The 20266-nt window shown below is 40.5% G+C and overlaps 1 protein-coding gene across 3 annotated transcripts in view; it reads right to left on the bottom strand.

Moving 5' to 3' along the window:
• The window catches only part of LOC307121195 (mixed lineage kinase domain-like protein), a 64054-nt gene that overhangs the window by 9600 nt on the left and 34188 nt on the right, over positions 1–20266 (bottom strand). Inside the window, exons 2-7 of one of the 3 annotated variants that reach the window (XM_079808687.1) lie at positions 16467–16584; positions 14556–15014; positions 14329–14448; positions 559–742; positions 263–363; positions 47–182 (exon numbers count right to left, since the gene is read on the bottom strand). In XM_079808687.1, coding sequence (XP_079664813.1) covers positions 47–182; positions 263–363; positions 559–742; positions 14329–14448; positions 14556–15009 — 995 coding nt within the window. In that variant the 5' untranslated portion in view covers positions 15010–15014; positions 16467–16584. Of the gene's footprint in view, positions 1–46; positions 183–262; positions 364–558; positions 743–14328; positions 14449–14555; positions 15015–16466; positions 16789–20266 lie in introns of those variants that run through there. The other 2 variants (XM_079808688.1, XM_079808689.1) reach the window with 2 other exon arrangements.

Raw genomic sequence — 20266 nt, 5'->3', positions numbered from 1 at the left:
CTGTTTTTAAGAGACATAAATGAGAATAAATTAACTAGATTTGGACCTGTAGAGCCCCCGTGCCGCATCAAGACACATTTGAGTCTTCCTGTCCCAGAGCAGATTGCTCTTACTGTCCAGGACTTGTCGAAGACTACCCTTCTCACAGTATTCCATGACTATCAAGTAACTTGGATTTGGTCCTGTAAGAAAACAGTGACAATCAAATGTTTGTTTAACTCAAAGTTAACATTGTGAAAAATTTTGAATTAGATTAGCATACCATTCTCATCCTGGACACAGATACCAAACATTCTTAAAATATTGGGTGACTCAAAGCGCTTCATGGTCTCCACCTCCTTGTTAAAAATACTCCTTAACTCACTGGAGAGAATGAACAAATGCAACAAAGAACAAATACATTTTTGTTTTTAAATCAGTCAAGATGATGATTGCAACCAAATAGACTGGTCTCACTCATAATAAAAATGCAATGACATGATAACATTGACCACAAAACATATTTTATCACTCTTATGGAACAATTTTCCATAACCAGAGTCTGCCATTACCATCTACCTGGGGCTGGGGTTGCTGTTTCGCGGGCATGAGTATCTCTTGATAGCCACAGTGAACTTGTTATACGTCCCTTTGTATAGTTCGGAATGGCTGCACTTCAGAAGGGGTTTAGCAGGGAAACTGTAGGTCAGTTCTTCTGGTTTAATCTCTCTAATGTCCTGCAGATGAAGGCAGGGTTTTTTCACTGCCAACAAATGACAAATAAAACTGTTCAGTTGAGCAACCATTCAATATTAATTCAACAATGCTAAACATTACTTAAAAGGATGGTTCACCCCCCCCCCCCAAAAAAAAAGAAAAAATTGCGTCATCATTTACTCACCCTCAAGCTGTTCCAAACCTGTATGAATTTCTTTCACAACACAAAATATTTTTTTGAAGATTATGGTTAACCAAACAGTTGATGTTTTGACCATTGACTTCCAAAGTAGGAAAAAAAGTCAATGGGGTCCATAAACTGTTTGGTATCTGATATTCTTCAAAATATCTTCTTTTGTCTTCAGCAGAAGAAAGAAAGTCTTGAGGGATAGTTGGCTGAACTATCCCTTTAAAGCTTCATAAACACCATGGCCTTTTATTACAATTTCTTTAATATATACTTATTTAATATTTGAAAAAAGTTTGTCTTCCAAATCAAAGTCATGTGGTGCAACCAACATACAGACAAAAATAACAAAATAGGAAATTCTATCATAGAGACACTTGCAGACCCGCATTACTGTGTGTCAGGGTCATAAGATATATTATGACAAGGAAATTTAGTTCAGGTTATAAAATATAATGTAGTGTGACTTTCAATTTATATTTATGAATTAATATATATATATATATATATATATATATATATATATATATATATATATATATATATATATATATATATATATATATATATATATATATATATATATATATATATATTTGGGCTGTCGACATTAAAGAAGGCCCTCTTTCTGGGGTAAGAAGATAAACTTTTACAAAATGTATTTAAATTACTTAAAAATAAAATAAAAAAATAGAGTATTTAATAATCATGATTTATGAATATGAATATCATGAATATATTATAATACAATATATGTTATAATAAAAGTATTATTATTATTGTTATTATTATTTTACAGAACAATAGAAAAATTATAATTTATTAATTAAATTTATGGTATTTCTTTGGTTTCAAAAATTAAACCATTGAGCTTTTACTTTGACGAAAAACTGCAGGTAGGTCTTATCACGTTTCCTTTCGAGAGTACTCTCGTATTGTGTTTTGCTAAACGCTATGGGGGAATTCCTTTCCTTGAGATATTGAAGTAAATTTTTATCCTAAAAATACCATATAACACGCAGTGCAGCTGCACAGCTCTCAGCAGGAAGCTGCTGCGTGCTGATTGGCTGTGCCGTTGCAACTGCAGCAACCTATGGCGAGACCGCTGGGTGGGACGGACCAATCAGGTCCTTCTATATTCCCGCCACAAGGGGCAACAGAATTTGCATAGCCAAGGGTATATAAGACCCTGTTTCACCAGGTTAGTCAGATTAATTTTTCTTCAGCGACTCACCTCGCTGAGCTCTGGATCAAAGCCTGCCGTCGACATGCACCCAGCGGAACTCTGCAGCCTGAGGACGTCAGACTCTCCGCCTTCAGCCTGCCTTCCAGCTGCGCCATCTGGCACATATCCTTTATATTTGTATCCGTGTGTTTGCTTACACACTCAAAAAGAGCCGAGACGTTGTTTCAAATGTCTCGTTCCTGCGCCTCGTGTAGAGGTTTTCTCTCGGACAAGGATCGGCACATCATCTGCGTCTCATGTCTCGGACGAGACCACGCGCAGGCTGCACTCAACCAGGGCGGCTGCCCGGAGTGCGACGAACTGACGCTGCAGACCCTTCGGTCTCGGCTCGCCAGTTTCAACCCGAATCCCGTCCCTTGCTCTCAGCCTCTTGAGCCACAGAAAAAGAAATGCCGCGACCAGAGGCCCCCGGAGCGCTCTGACGAGCACACGCCGGGGATTTCCCCGCGTGCCTCGCCATCGCCTGTCATGTTCCCCGAGGAACTAGCTAAATCGTGGAAGGCGCCATTTTCGTCTCGCGCCAAATCCTCTTTTTCTCCAGCGCTCTCAGTGGTCGATGGCGCTCAGAAAAAAGGATACCAAGCCCTTCCTCCCCTCGAGGAAGCCGTTGCTGCACACCTTTGCCCGCCCTCCACCAGAGGATGGCAGTCAAAAGCTGTGCACCCTTCCAAGGCCTGCCGCACTCAGAGGCGCAAAAGGCTTCGCAGGCAATGCGACATTTCCTGCCCAAGCGTTCCAGCTCCTCTGCTAGCCGTCACGCCAAAGCTGGACTAGCCCAGCCCACCAAGGCGGCGCCACCAGCTCACCAGCCTCACGCGGCTTCTAAGCACGGACAGCGTTCCCGCTCTATGAGCCACAGCAGACCGCCGGAGCATCGAGGTCCCCGACCCAGCAATGTGTCGAAACCTGAGCCACAGAGAAGGTGGATAACACCCGCTTCGGCCGGTTTACCACCTCACCATCTCTTCCAAAACGTTCCCCAGCTCCCTTCAATCAGGTGGCTGGGAACAGCACATACACAGCCAATGAGCCTGCAAGTAAATGCGCTCGCTGTACACAAACCCATATGAGTCACGAAAAGAGTTTTTTCTCTGTAGGCAGTGTGCCAGCATTAAAGCATGTACCCCTACACTCAATCACTCCCCCATGTTTCCCAGCCCCCTGCACTCAGGTGGCTGGAAACACTATCCTCACAGTCAACGAGCCCGTGCTCAAACGCGCTCGCCTGTACACAAGCACCAAAATTCTATGTCCCCCGGCCCCCTGCACTCAGGCGGCGGGAAACAATGCCCTCATTAGCGCCACTTTAACGCAACATTATCGGGCCATCGAGTCCCTGTTACTCAACGACTCGCCCCACAAATTAATTCAGCCCCTGGCTTCGAAGGCCGAGGCCTGGCAGGCCATTCCCGGCATTTCAAAATGGGTGTTGAACAAGGTTACTCGCTACAGTTTGCTCGCAGACCACCGCGCTTTCGCGCCGTGGAAGAGACAACGGTGAGAAGCGACACAAGTCACGTGCTTCGAACCGAGATATCAAAACTGTTAATAAAAGGGGCGGTGGAAGCCGTACACCCCTCACAGAGCGAGTCGGGCTTTTACAGTCGTTACTTCCTTGTACCAAAAAAGGATGGTGGTCTCAGACCCATCCTAGATCTCAGACATCTGAACAAAGCGCCCGTTCAGAATGTTGAGAATGAAACAAATCCTTGCGCACATTCGCCCGGGAGATTGGTTTTTCACTGTGGATCTAGAGGATGCCTATTTCCACATACAAATAGCCCCTCATCACAGGCCATTCTTGAGATTCGCCTTTGAAGGGAAAGTATACCAATACAGGGTGCTACCCTTTGGTCTATCACTGGCTCCCCGCACGTTTACGAAGTGCATGGAAGCGGCGCTAACCCCGCTGAGGCTTCGGGGAATGAGAATTCTCAACTATCTCGACGACTGGCTCATAATAGCTCAGTCAGAGATACAGTTATTGAACCACAGATCTTGGCTTCTCAAAATGCTTGGGCCCCAGAATCGTGGCAAAGAGCTCATTGTCTCCCACACAGAACGACAATTTGGGGCAGGTTTGGAGAGGCAAAGGTGGATCTTTTCGCCTCACAAGACAATGCTCAATGCCTAACATATTTCTCCAAGCACAAGTTTTTCCACGAATGGCACAACCTTCCTCTTTATGCTTTTCCCCCAATCTCAATGTTACCTCAGGTCATAGAGAGGATCAGGGAGAGCAAGTGCGCTGTGCTTTTAATAGCCCCGCTTTGGAGAAATCAACCATGGTTCTCACTGCTAAGTCATATGTCAGATACAGCTCCGTGGCCGATTCCGCTGAGGAGAGACCTCCTCATGCAGGCGAAACGGCAGATCTGGCATCCCCGTCCCGATCTATGGGCGCTTCATGTCTGGCCCATCAACGGGTACACGAGAACCTCTCTGAAAATGTATTAAACACTATTTCTGAAGCTAGAGCCCCCATGACCAGGCGGCTCTATTCAGGCAAATGGTCAGTCTTTTCGGACTGGTGTAAAGCACGAAGCCTGACCCCACATAATTGTGAAGTGTCAGAAGTGCTCACTTTTTTACAAGAGCTGCTGGATGCGGGTCGTTCCTCCTCCACGCTCAAAGTTTATGTGGCCGCTATAGCAGCGCACCACATTCAAGTGAACGGACTGTCACTGGGAAAGAACGATCTTATCGTGTGCTTCCTTAAAGGGGCTAGAAGGCTTCACCCACCTCGCCCCCCTTCAGTCCCTATATGGGACCTGTCTACGGTCCTGGATGCCATGAAAGGCTCTACATTCGAGCCTCTGCATTCGGTGAGCTTAAAGTTCCTGTCACTAAAGACCGCTTTTCTGCTAGCGATCGCATCAGTTAAGCGGGTGGGTGATCTGCACGCGCTCTCAGTGAGCGCCTCTTGTCTGGAATTTGGGCCAAACGATTCTAAAGTCGTCCTCAAACCAAGGCATGGATATGTACCTAAAGTGCTTTCAACTCCGTTCAGAGCACAGGTCATTTCACTTTCAGCACTTTCATCATCGTTAGATGAAGAGGATGCTAATTTGCTCTTTCCTGTCAGAGCGCTGAGAATATACATAGACTGTCTGCTGCTTTCAGGCAAACTGAACAGCTCTTTGTGTGCTTTGGCGGCCGTATCTTGTGTGTTATTCTCATTAAATGGCCCGACTCAGGTCTGGCTCATATTGGGACTTCATGATATCATATTACGGGCACACTTAGGTCGGCTTGGGTATGGTGTCTCCGGGCTTCAGAGCCGTTAAGCAAGCACAGCGTTTTGCATTGGTCCCCCATAGCGTTTAGCAAAACGCAATACGAGAGTACTCTCGAAAGGGAACGCTTCAGTTACTAACGTAACCTCGGTTCCCTGAGAAGAGGGAACGAGTATTGCGTTTGCTTGCCGTGCTTCGCTTGCTCAGGAGTCGCTTCAGTCGACTAACCTGACTAACCTGGTGAGACAGGGTCTTATATACCCTTGGCTATGCGAATTCTGTTGCCCCTTGTGGCGGGAATATAGAAGGACCTTATTGGTCCGTCCCGCCCAGCGGTCTCGCCATAGGTTGCTGCAGTTGCAGCGGCACAGCCAATCAGCACGCAGCAGCTTCCTGCTGAGAGCTGTGCAGCCGCACTGCGTGTTATATGGTATTTTTAGGATAAAAATTTGCTTCAATATCTCGAGGAAAGGAATTCCCCCATAGCGTTTAGCAAAACGCAATACTCGTTCCCTCTTCTCAGGGAACCGAGGTTACGTTAGTAACCAAAGCGTTTTGTTTGTTGACAACAACAACAGATTTATAAACAATTCTCATAACAAATGCTGCATTCCCAAATGTAAATTACAAGCAATTCAAAAACAGAGCACTTGCAGAGTAGCATTTTACTGTGGTGTTTTAAATTTCGATTCTGTCACGATCCACTGCAGGAAAAACAGAATATCCAATAGCGAGTGCAAAGGAATGTTTATTAACAGATACTCAGTAACACAGTTAGTGCACAGGCTGAAGTAAATGGTAGTTGCGGGCAGGCTCAGTGAAGCAGGGACCACAATGGGCAGAGAAGGTCAGGCAGAAACGGGAACGTCCACGGGAAAACACGGACTCCTGGAAACCACCGTCCAGGAAGACGGTGAACAAAGGATAGAGACCAACCCGGACAGCGTCTGTAACTAACTGACAAACAGGACACGCAAACTCACACGTTAAATAGAGCGCTAACGAGGAACCGCAGCTGCTGATAATAATCAGCGCTCAACTCAATCACAACCACTGCGATTTGATGACGTATGACAGTCTCACCACCATGCATACCGCTAAAAAATCATGAAAAAAGTTACTGGGCAACTGGCGAACACATGTTGCTACGCCGATTTTTACTTGCATTTGGCACTCTGAACCCTCTTAACTATGCAGATGGCACTGCAAGCTTATGGTTTCATCATCTTAACCCAAGGGTCTAATTTAATCTTTTTACTTCAAAATGAAAAATGTCCACAAATCCCTCATTTTTGATATTCAACATAATACAATGTCACAATGTTACAAGTTCAGTACTAGGACCGTTGCTTTTCACCCTGTACATGCTGTCCTCGGGAGATATCATTAGGAAGCATGTCATTAGTTTTCACTGTTATGCTAATGATACTCAGCTCTATATTTCTTCGTGCTCTTACGGAACTTTCCAATTCACAAGATTAATGGAATGCCTACCTGATATAAAAAAATAGGACGACTAGTAATTTCCAACTACTTAATTCTGAAAAAACTAATTATTGGACAAAATCCTCTGCACGTAGTAACCTGTCTAACACTTGATGTCTGCTCTGTCAAGTCTTCGTTGTCAGTTAGGAATCTGGGTGTTGAACAGTTAGTTCATGTGTTCATAACCTCAAGGGTAGATTATTGTAATGCTCTACTAGGTGGTTGCCCTGCACACTTAATAAACAAACTCCAGCTTGTCCAAAACGCAGCAACTCGAGTTCTTACTAGAACCAGGAAGTATGACGTTTATTAGCCCTGTTCTGTCAACAACACTGCATTGGCTCTCTATTAAACATTGCATAAATATTAAAATCTTGCTTATTACTTACAAAACACTAAATTATGTTTAGTAACAAAGTTCGGGAGGATCACGTTCAGATAATTGACACAAGTGGAGAGCACTCAGCTTATCATCAATAGAGGTGTATATATATACTCAGCAGTCCATTGACCGTTTATCAGCATGGAAGGCATTTCCGGCAGTTCGCCCTGCCCACCCACGCACGCTGTATCGCCTACATGGCTCCACACGCCGTTCGGAGCAGGTGTACAATGCTAAAATCTTTTCCTTACAAATTTGTAAGCTTCCATCAGCATTCACAGTAAAATAATTTCTGCTTTTCCCGAGATGTAATTGTGTCTTTGCCACGATTCGCAATCACGATTTTGTCTTCTAACAATTCCAGTCGATTCACAAACTTCACTAATCAATGTTCTAAAGGAATGTTAATAACGTGGTGTTTTGGAACAATGACGACAGAGTCAGTTGCGAGAGCATGAACATCGCACAGACTTGCAAGTTGCAACAAGGAGAACTACAACAGTTCCTGTCTTTAGATAATGTATTGTTACCGGCACACATCAAGCTTTTCTTGCGATTGTGTCGCCTCTACGTGTACTACAGACAGATACTTTTCACACACGAGAAGTGCGTTTCATTATGGACGCGCGTGCTGTTGCCGTGGTGATAAACAATAAATATACTTGCTGGTAAAGCGAGTGAACGTATCGTGAGGCTAAATCATTAAATGCTGGCAATACAACAGCGCATATTACGCCAAATAATCAGCCAGAAGTTGGAACCAGCTGATAATCACTGCCTTTGATTCAATGCTTCTCAACCTGACGCTCACATAACCTTGGTCACACAGGGCTCTACACAGTGTGACCATACTCACATTTGCGACTATAAATAGAAGTGTATACAACATACAACGTATTTTGGAGCACCCGTTTTCTTAAATGTAACATCAATACCTTACAGTAGGGCAGGCTATATTGTACAAACCAGCGTATCAATGATTATTGTAAGCCATCTTATATTTTGGGGATGGAAAAACATATATCACGATACTGTAAACTTCAAAGGCTATGATTTAATTAAATAAACGTGAGCGCTCATGCTTCAAAATCTGAATGTGGCATTGTTGTGCGTTCTACGGGCTTGCAAAACAATGCTTCAGAATGCTTCAGTTTAGAGCAGTTCTGAGTCAATGAATAGTGCACTTTTATGCCAAGCGAATTCTTATGAACAATGACATTTTCTTTACTGTGTTTATATCGTAATATGTTGTATACAGTCGTAACGGTAAGACTGTATATTTTATCTCCCTCATATGAATTTGAATGAGCATCCTGTCATAATAAGGCATTGCAATTTCAAAATAAGAGTTCCATTTGGTTACAAATTTGTTCCTCCATTTGTCCGTCTAAGCTTTTCTCCACCACAGCAGTGCTGTTCCCTATGCTCCTGCAAGAGCTCAGTTTCTCTGGTTAGTTTTCTCCACTGCCACAGCAGTGCTGTTCCCTCCGCTCCCACAGGAGCTCAGTTTCTCTGGTTAGTTTTCTCCACTGCCACAGCAGTGCTTTTCCTTCTGTTCCCGCAGGAGCTTAGTTTCTCTGGCTAATTTTCTCCACTGCCACAGCAGTGCTGTTCCTTCTGCTCCCACAGGAACTCAGTTTCTCTGGCTAATTTTCTGCAGTGCCATTCCCTTCTGCTTCCACAGAAGCTCAGTTTCTCTGGCTAATTTTCTCCACACAGCAGTGCTGTTCCTTCTGCTCCCGCAGGAGCTCAGGTTCTCTGGCTAATTTCTGCACTGCCACAGCAGTGCTGTTCCTTCTGCTCCCATAGGAGCTGAGTTTCTCTGGTTAATTTTATCCACTGCCAATGCAGTAATGTTCCCTCCCAGGAACCTCCAATCCTACATGACCTTCTCTTCTCTCCATGCTCCCCGCAGCCGAACCAGACCGCCAAATAGACTGTGGGGATTTCTCTAAACAGTGGAACCAGTGCACATACTGGGGTGCTCTCAACCCGGATCTCCACAGCAGGGTGTTTATTAGGCTGTAAAAAAATGTATTGCGTGGTCTGCAGGTCAGTGACTCACTCAACAACATTGTGCCTGCAGGTTAACCCCACCTCCCTACCCTGCCCGGAAACAAACACCGCTAGATCCACCAATTACGTGCTACGTGCAGCAACCGCCAGTGCAAATCAGGGATTCGAAAGGAGAGTCTCCTCCTTCGAAGAAAGCAGGCAACCCTGCAAACATTTTAATTCTGGTAAATGTACAAAACAGCGATGCCAGTTTATGCACATTTGTATTTTCTGTGGCTGCGCCCATGCCCGCATTTAATGTCCAGTGTATTTAAATATATTTCAGGCATGGACTTTGAACTAGCTCATCACCCGAAAGCCGAATTTACTAATTATCTGCTGTCAGGCCTCAAAAACATCTTTAAACCAGCCGTAGAATGCCCGCTCTCCCAAAACACCATCTGTAATAATCTTCAATCCGCCCTCATAGAACCAGAAATCGTAGACAACATGATCGAAAAAGAAGTTGAGTCAGGCTTCATGATTGGCCTGTTTGACAATCCTCCGTTTAACTTGTTTCATATCAGCCCCATTGAAAACATTTGAATGATCGATCTGTCAGCCCCGCACAATTCCCCGTTCCCAAGCATAAACAGCTTGATCCTTCTTGGTGAATTTTCGCTCAAAAAACCACGACATAGATCAGGCAAACGGCATGATTAAAATCACAGGTCGGGGCGCTTGGCTTGCCAAAATCGACATCACATCCCAAAGATCCCAGCCCACCCATCCCGACATCAGACAACCTATAACGCTAGACATCCTCACCAAATGCATTCACGCCCTCCGCACAGGCTACCAGCCCCAGTTTATTTCAGAACCAGGAAGTGAGCGGGTCAGGTGAGTGAATGTAGAGCAGAGTCCGATGGGTGAAGATGATAACTGGATAATACTATACTTCTTGTATGCAGTTGGAGTTCAGAATGCTGAATCAAAGGAGACACAGAAGACTTGGAGACAGGCCCGGTTCCAGAATCAAATCACTGAGGGTGCTTCTGAAATTACTGAGGGTGCTCTAGTAAATGTGCTCCACCATAGCAGTGTACAGTGAGAAATGTATGATTATTTATTTACTATTCACTTTTACCAATAATTGGAATTTCAAAAATAGTTTGCTACAAATTGTCTATTAATCTATTAGTCTGCCTTTACATTGCTTTAATGTGTCATCTTCCTGAGAACCAGAAAAAAAGTTTTTGTGAATTTAGATTTTTTTTTAGGTCATTACATTGTTTGGAGCATAAAAAAACAAATGGATATAAAAAATCCTGTTATATGCTCTGCTCTGTAGAGGACACCAGAACTATTTATTGAGAAAATGAAAAGACTTAAATAGACAAAAACAATGGGATTTTTACGCTTCAAGTTTTTTTATCCAAACTTTGTATAAAGATGATTCTCAATGTTATGAAAGATATAACAGAATAATTTGATTTTGACCATTTTACTATGCAATATGTGTAAACATGGCCATATGCCATTCATATTCTATGCAATGCATCTATACACTGTATATAATTTGCATATGAATGTGTTTTGGGACATATGTAATGTAAAAAGACGTGTAATAATATTTTTATAAGAATGTCTCATATTTCATAAGAATATCCAGACTTAAAACTGTTGCTTTATCTCACAAAGCTCCGTTATAAAAATTAAGTTGTCAACAATAAATATCTTACATTGTGTCTAGTTAATGAGGTTACGCGGGCCTGCATTAACTCAGCACTGAATAGCCTAAAAACGCTGCCGTTTTAAGAGGTGAGATTCTGATCGCGAGAGTCCTATCTGTGATTGGCTACATTACTCACCGCTGCAAAAACACACTGTGAATAGATGCATTTGACGCTTTCCAGAGGAAACAAATTTGCAAATCTGCCAAATCTGTTTCAGTTTCCAAATCTGAGTCAGCGGAAAGTTTCCACGCAGCGAGTCATTGGAAAGTTTCCACGCAGTGAGTCATTGGAAAGTTTCCACGCAGTGAGTCAGTGGAAAGTATCCACGCAGCGAGTCATTGGAAAGTTTCCACGCAGTGAGTCAGTGGAAAGTATCCACGCAGTGAGTGGACAGTTTTCCACGCAGTAAGTCAGTAGAAAAGTTTCCACGCAGTGAGAAAGAAAGTGAATAGTTTTTCACGCAGTGAGAAGTGGATAGTTTCCACACAGTGAGAAGTAGTTTCCACGCAGTGAGAAAGTGGATAGTTTTCCACGCAGTGAGAAAGTGGAAAGTTTCCAGGCAGTGAGAAAGTGGAAAGTTCCATGCAGTGAGAAAGTGGATAGTCTCCATGCAGTGAGAAAGTGGAAAGTTTCCATGCAGCGAGGTAGTGGATAGTTTCAACGCAGTGAGAAAGTGGAAAGTGTCCACGCAGCGAGGAAGTGGAAAGTTTCCACGCAATGAGAAAGTGGAAAGTTTCCACGCAGTAAGGAGTTGTTTTCATTGATATTTATCCCATGTTCTATTTTTCCATTTTTCTTTCAGGCAAACTTCCCCTCACGAGGCAAGCAACCAGGCGGCTGTCCTATGCTCTTTAGCTTTTGGGGGGTACTCTGGGTTCGGGCCAAATTCCGAGCTCAAAGCCCTCCCCCCGGACAGCATGCCAAATATGCATTTAAATTTACTCTCCATAAATTATATGTAAGTCTTGTTAACGTTATCGACCCGATAAGAATAAATATATAATAATAAATAATGGATAATTTCCTTCAGCTCAGACTCTTCAAATGTGCACTGATGGTTTTGAATAGCTTGGAAACACTTTGAAAAGGAAAATGTGCACACTGTAAGAAATGATTCTGTGGTCATGTAGATTTGAATTAATGTTTTTGGTTAAAATGTATTCAATATAATAGTGTTTATGATTTTGAGGCAAATATTTAATTAAATTTCAAATAAAAATGGTTGGAATAAAATCTACCCATTGTAGTTAAATAAAACTTAAGCATTATATTTACCTAATCCCAAATGGAGAGAATATTGAGTGAATTCAAATTAATGTAATCGGGCAAATTTAAATTGAAAAGCACTTCCTGTGAAAGTGCGCCTTTTTTTTTTTTTTAAGTCAGCTGGCCTATCAGACATTTCAAGAGAGTAACGTTAGGCTACAGACAGTGAATGTTCGTTTTCTTCTACATTGCTCATCTTGCTAAATTTAACTGGTTGACTTAGGTAAGAAAACTTATTTTGTTATCACTGGGCTAGTAAGAAGAACGCATGTACCCACTGAGCAAAGGCGTACGTTGAAAAGACGTCCACTGAGGAGCCAGAATGAAAGTTTTTATGACGTCTGTTTTTGACGTGCTCTGCACGTCTGATATAGACGTTCATGGAACCTCAAGGTTAAAAACTAGTTCAAATTATGGACATATTTTCCATTTGTAATTGCAAAGCAACTCACAGACAGTGTGTGTTTGTCCAGAAATCATGAAATAAAAGAAACTTAGCTCACACCTTTAGAAACTTTAGACAACTTATCATCTGTAATTCACACATCTTTGGATCGTGAGAGAATCGTGGGATTCAATCCAGAATCTTCTTGCTGTGAGGAGACAGTGTTTCCCACTGAGACACTGGTGCTGCCCTCAATCACAGACATAAGACACACTTTGACTATTTCTGTCAGACGTCTACAGAAGCTCTTACTGAGAATTAACAGAGGTTTAGATGTTGATGTTTATGTTTCATTTGAAGTCACCATTGTGGTGGGAAGCGTTTGCTTTAGTTGGGCTCTTGGTCCCTGTATTTGTGATCGCTTTTCTTTGGCTGCTGTAACTGTGTGTGTGAAACACAATAGTTATGGCTGAGAAAGCAAAGATAAAGTGACTTCAGGTGTTGTCAGCTCCTTGATGATGACTAAATCATCAGAAATCTAGAATCTGATGTTGTGCTTTTGAGTTTTATGTTCTTGTTTGGCAAACAATAATTTGTTTATATACAATAACCTTGAGAATCTACTGTATCGGGACTATTAGCAATAAAATAATCACTTATCCAGATGATAAAACAGCAGTTGCACATTGTTTTGAGAAAATATTTTACATAGTCACACACAGAGATCAAGATTTTGCATATGATTCACAACAACGGTGACAATCATAACAAAAAAAACTTAATGCTGCAATGCATGATGGGTAGCTTCAAAGTACAAAACTCATGCTTGATTGTCACCGTCACCGTTGTTGTGATTCATATGCAAAATCTTGATGTCTGTGTGTGACAATGAGAAATATTTTCTCAAAACAATGTGCAACTGCTTTTTTTTTCATCTTTGTGATTTTTTTATTGCTATTGGTGTCAATACAGCAGATTCACAAGGTCATAGTATATAAACAAATTCTTATTTGCCAAACAAGAACATAAAACTCAAAAGCACAACATCAGATTCTAGACTTCTGATTTAGTCATCAACAAGGAACTAACAACACCTGAAGTCACTTTATCTTTGCTTTCTAAAATTCTTGAGTATTTAAATTCTGTATTTTCTGGGCCATTTTTATAAGAAAGGAATATTTAGATTTAATTAATTGCATTGATTAAATTCAAATCAGTGTGCAGATTAATGTAGATGATGATTACTCAATTATGATATGTAGAATCTAATTAATTTTTATTAGTACTATTTACACATTAGGGAGTTTATCTTTTTCAAATCAACTCAATATTTTTGTTTAGGTTATAATTAATTCTGTACCGTTTTCTATTCAAATCTACTAATATTAAATGTATAACTATTAAGGGTCTCATTTAATTAATATTTACTCAATACCAAACCTTGTGAAATTTAATTAATAATATTGCTTGTAATCTGTTGCCTCATTTTTATTGAGTAGATATGGTGTATTTTTTCTTACAGTGCAGCAGAAGTCTATCATATAGGCTAAATAAAATTATAATGAGAACACTATTGTAATAAAATGTTGTGAATTCTTTGGGTTTAGTTGCCGTGTTTCAGCGTGTTGTTATGTGAAGAGCACATCCAAAACATATATATATAATTTCTTACTTTTTTGCAGACAATCTTATTGACCCACTTGTTTGTACTTACATGACTCCAGCAGGATGTCCTTAATGTCCTGCATATCTCTTTGTGTTTGGTCAACTGTCTTTCGCACAGCGTCAACTGTCGTGTTCATTCCTTTGCTCTCCTGGGCTAAAGACTGCAGCACTAAAGAAAGAAAATGCATACCCTGTAATACATGGTTGTAATCCTACAAAGTAGCGTTTTTATTCCAATTCAAATCCATACTTAACTTTAAGTAAACTATAACTTACAATTCCGAAGTTCCTCCGAGTCACTCTGCCTGTCTTCTTCATCTTCCCGTCGCCTTGTTGCTTCTTGAAACACTTTCTCTATACTCTCTCTGTGGTCGACCTGAAGCGCTAGAGAAAGTAACTGAGCCGCATCGTTCAGCCTTTCATTTAGACTGCTGAACTCCTCGCCGAGCTCATATGCTTTCGTGATGCGTTTCAAATAGCTGAAGGAAGTGTATTTCATTACTACCGTCAATGCTGACTCCAGAGTGAGTTTAAGTTGTTTAAGTCCATTTTTAACCTGTTCAGGCTTAGTGACAGTCCCAAAGCCATGAACCTTTACAGCTTCCACCAGCTCAACCAGAGTAGATACGCGGTCAGCTAAACGCTTGCAGCGCTTCTTGTTGGCCTGCACCTCCCCACACAGGGCGTACAGTTTTTCTGCAATGGCCAGGATTGGTTCTATGATGTCCATTGCAGCTGGGAATAAAATACATTTACAAGGTTGACAAAATACAAGGTTAAGTGATGCATGATGTCAAGCATGATGTAAATCTACGATTTATTGACACTGAATTGTGAAAAAAGCTTCATTTCGAATTCGAAATATAAAATAAGCTCTAAAGCAAATAAATCCAGTACAGATTATTTAACTGGTAATTCAGCAAAAATGTAAACCAGTAAAAATTAAACTCAAACCAATTTGTGAAACAAAAATGGAAGAGATAAAAAGAAAAAAACTTGACTTTTACTAAAATATGATGTGTTTTAAATGTGTTTTTATGAATTTGGACTTTGGACTCAAAAACGTATAGTAGTGGAAATACTGAAAGCATCATGATAACTTCCCCATGTGACAACTAGACCTAGTTCCCTCTAAGTGAAAATAACTAGAGTTTTTTTTGCTCCAGATATTAAATGTTTATCAGATTACTTTTAAACCTACTCCTCCATTGCTTTTCTACAAACTTACCTTAATTTAGGATCAATGATTGGCTATATTTTCACATAACAATTTTTCAACTGACAGCTAACCGAGGTTCATAGGGTACACAGTTTTACACATACAGGCATCAAAACAGGTTTAATTAGCTTTAAAAAAAATTGTTTTAACTGTAATAATAATTATGATTTATAATATAATAATAATAATAATAATAATGATTTGTGCACATTGAATGAAGAAATTTAAACAAATGAAATCATGGAAAAACAAACTTCAGTTGAAAATGAAGGCAATAATACATGTCGAAAACGTAGAAAGTTTTATGGCATCTATTCCTCATATGTATTAAAATGAAAGGAGAAGTGAAATCAAACCAATGTGGACCATTTCCGCATTCTTGTTAGAACCGCTGTTCTTGCCATTATAAATGTTTCCAATGAAAGGTATTCCACAAAATAATCGAAGAAAATTAAGTATCATTGAAAACTACTTCAATACCGCATGTTAAAATAAGACTACCTTGTCTCTACAAACCAGTAAACCAAAGTTACTTTCACAATCAAATAAAGCAACAGGAAGTTCATTGTGAAATCTCCTTTCATTTCGAGCTTTCCACTGCATTATCAGCTAAAAATTGCCCTTCATACCTAAACATTTTATATGGTGTAATCAAGAACTTTTCTGTTGACTTTGTCTTAGACTTTTCTGTTGACTTTGTCTTAGGCTTCCCAGCATATGTGCACTTTGTGTCTTTGTATTTAAAAGCTTATATAACTGGTACTTATGTAGCTTGGTGGGTAAACACTCCAAAATACTTTTATACTGAATCAAAATACCCCAGATACTTAAATGTTATTGCACTACATAATAATTGTAGGTTTTAAAGAAAAACAGAAGTAAACATATTATGATTATGGCACAATGAATTTAAAACAAAAAACAATTACAAAATACATTATAAATGTAAAGACATAACTTGTACTCACTTTCAAGTTACTTGATCTTGTCAAAACAAGCAAAAACCCTCTTCAGTCTGACACAGGAATGTGAAAACAGCTATAGTCTCAGTCAGGGGCGAGGCCAGACATGTTCAAAGGGGTGTCCCTTCATAAAACAGGGAGGGCGAAGAGTATGAAAACCGCACAGCAAATTACCAGGACAAAAAAATAACACAGCAGTTCCTAGTTCAAAGTTTAAAAATAGCAAACAACAACCTATAAAACTACACTGTAAAAAATGTCCACTTTTTCCAACTTAAAAACTTAAGTTATGTTGCTATTTTAAATTAAGAATAATCTAATAGGCTATACACATTTTTAAACTTAAACTACATTAAAACTAACATTAAAGTTGGTAGAATAATGATGAAGACGGACTCGGCGTGACTGGGACTCGTGTTTATTCAGAACTCTCAGATACAAACACAATAAACTCGCGCTGACAGACAGCGCTCTCACAACTCAGTAGTTACTATAAATAATTTGTTAGCAATCGCTCCGTCTCCGTGATGTCCGGTTCGCGAACGAATCATTCATTTGAATCGGTTCTTTTTAGTGAACCGAACCAGTTCACCAAATCGGACTGAATCGTTCTAAACGGTTCGCGTCTCGAGTCAGCGCTGATCCATAATCAGTGTTGGGCACGTTACTTTAAAAAAGTAATTAGTTATAGTTACTAGTTACTTCTTACAAATAGTAACTGAGTTAGTAACTGAGTTACATCATTATAAAAGTAACTAATTACCAGGGAAAGTAACTAATGTGTTACTTTTTTTTTTCTTCAAATGTTCAAATATGTCAAATAACTTGGATGCCCCCAATATTAAATATGTTAAATGAATGAATTGGACACTAAATAGAATAAATTATTATTATAAAACATTGTACATTAATGTACACTATTGTAATGTTGCTGTGGGACATTGTGACACCTATCAAATTCAATATATTATTGTAAATATTATCAGTAGACCTACTATAGTGTAAATATTGTGTAAAAAGTATCAGTACTTCTTTACTACTCCTCTGGTAGAGGAGCTCACGTTATCACCTGGGTTTTTAGCCACTAATGTTGTGGCTGTGATGACGTGAGGCTTCATTAGATTAGAAATGGAATTACTTGCCACCGACGTGGATAGACTCTTTCTTCCTGGGCATAAGCTGCACGTTACATAAACATTCTTACCTTTCACCTCAACGAGGGAAAAGTACCGTTTATACTTCCAGTTTGTGAAAGCTACCATTGAAGTCGTTGGACTGCCATCGCTGACTGTGCATATGCGTGTGCGTCAAAGGTGTGTGTGTGAACTCAACCTATCAACCTCAACCTTGTCTCCCGCCCACCAATCATCATCAGTTATGTGTAGCACCCAACCCAACCCCCAACACGCATGGCTAGCGCGCGCACACACACACATACGCGCGTTGCAGGTCCGACTGAGAGAGAGCCTGTTCGGATGAAAACCGCTTCAATGAGCTCAATTATAGTAACGCCGCATTTTTTTCCTCAGTAACGCTAACGGCGTTGTAACGGAAGAAATAGTAATTTGTTTGATTACTCGTTACTGAAAAAAGTAATTCCGTTAGTAACGCCGTTTATCTATAACGCCGTTATTCCCAACACTGTCCATAATTTACTAAAGTTACTAACATGGGACCTTTACATAACTTTTATTTGTTAAAGTAATGTAAAAACATATGCCATGACTTATTTCATATCTTTTTTTTACAGTGCATGAAAAACATTTAGCATTTTAATTTTTTTTTACATTTAGACATCTACATGTATGGCACGTTGGGACTGAGAAAACGTCTGGGTTATGTATGTAACCTCTGTTCCCTGAGAACAGGGAACGAGACGCTGTGTCGGAAAGATGCTACGGGGAACGCCTGTGAACAAACGCGCTCACCTATACACAAACACAATCTCCTTGGTAAGCGCCACTCCCACGGCGACCCAAATAAAGCGCGGCCACCATTCAGTGCACGCCGCCTCTCACAGTGCCACTAGCACAATGCAACCGGGCTACCAGGTCCCTGTTACTCAGTGACCCGCCCCACAAATTAATTCAACCCCTGGCTTCGCAAGCTGAGGCCTGGCAGGCTATTCCCGGCATTTCGACATGGGTGTTGAACATAATAAAACAAGATTACTCGCTACAGTTCGCTCGCAGACCGCCGTGCTTTCGCACCGTGGTAGAGACAATGGTGAGAAGCAACATGAGTCACATGCTTCGAACCGAAATATCAAAACTGTTAATAAAGGGAGAGGTGGAAGCCATGCACCCCTCACAAGTCAAGTCAAGTCAAGCCAACCTTAAAACGGTTATGTCATCAGTTCATTTCAATTATCATACAGTGACAGTGTGGGCTTTAGATCAGTAATTAGATCAGTAATTTAGTTTATATGGTTAATTTAGTTTCATAATTAGATTTATTTGGATATTTAGTTGAAAAATTTAGAACAATTTAGTGTCACCAACTGAGCAAGCCAAGCCAGAGGCAACAGTGGCAAGGAACCAAAACCCCATCAGGTGACCAAATGGAGAAAAATAAACCTTGGGAGAAACCAGGCTCAGCCGGGGTAGATTTAAGAATGGCCTATAATTGACTAATTCTGTAGGATCAAGTTGCGTTTTTTTAATAAGTGGTTTAATAATAGCAAACTTAAAAGTTTTCGGTACATATCCTAATGACAAAGATCAATTAATGATATTAAGAAGAGGATCTATGACCTCTGGTAGCATCTCTTTTAATAGCCTAGTCGGTACAGGGTCAAGCATACATGTTGTTGATTTTGATGATTTAACGAGTTTAGCCAATTGTTCTTCTCCTATAGCAGTGAATGAGTTTACTTTTTCCTCAGTGACACTACAATGCTATGTCTGATGTGATACTGTAGTAGACGGCTGCATGGTTAAAATTTTCTTCCTAATATTATCAATCTTGTAAAGAACATGTAAAGAAGTTCATAAAGTCATTACTGCTGTGCTGTTTACAAACATCAGAAGTTGAAGCTTTATTTTTGGTTAATTTAGCTACTGTATTGAATAAATACCTAGGGTTGTGTTTGTTTTCTTCCAAGAGAGTTGAGAAATAAGCAGATCTAGCAGTTTTTACGTACTGTCTGTATGCGATCATGTGCTCTTTCCACAAATTACGAAAGACCTCTAGTTTTGTTTTCTTCCAGCTGCGCTCCATTTTTCTGGCTGCTGTTTTAAGGGCCCGAGTGAGCTCGTTGTACCACAGAGTTGGACTATTTTCTTTAATCTTCTTTAAGCGCAGGGTAGCAACTGTGTCTAAAGTACTGGAAAAGAGAGAGTCAATAGTTTCTGTTGCAACATCGAGTTCTTCTAAGCTATCTTGGATGCTGAGGAAATGATACTGATGAGGAAGATTATTTAAAAAGCAATCTTTAGTGGCGGCAGTGATTGTCCTGACATTTTTGAAGCGAGGGGGCGGCTTTGCAACCTTAGCTAAATTAAGTATACATGATACTAGGTAATGATCTGAGATGTCATCGCTCTGCTGCAGAATTTCAACGGTATCAACATTTATTCCATATGACAATATTAGGTCTAAAGTATGATTATGGCGATGAGTGGGTCCTGACACATGTTGCCTAACTCCAATAGTCCAATAGAGTTTAGAATGTCTTTAACTGCTAATCCCAATGCGTCTTTTTCGTTGTCTACATGGATATTAAAATCACCAACAATTAGTACTTTATCTACGGCCAGTACTAACTCTGATAGAAAATCAGCAAATTCTTTGATAAAGTCTGTATT

The sequence above is a fragment of the Gobio gobio genome (genome assembly GCF_949357685.1).
Source record: "Gobio gobio genome assembly, chromosome: 25".
In the NCBI taxonomy this organism is placed as follows: Eukaryota; Metazoa; Chordata; class Actinopteri; order Cypriniformes; family Gobionidae; genus Gobio; species Gobio gobio.
This window is presented reverse-complemented; position numbering and strand designations above follow the sequence as displayed.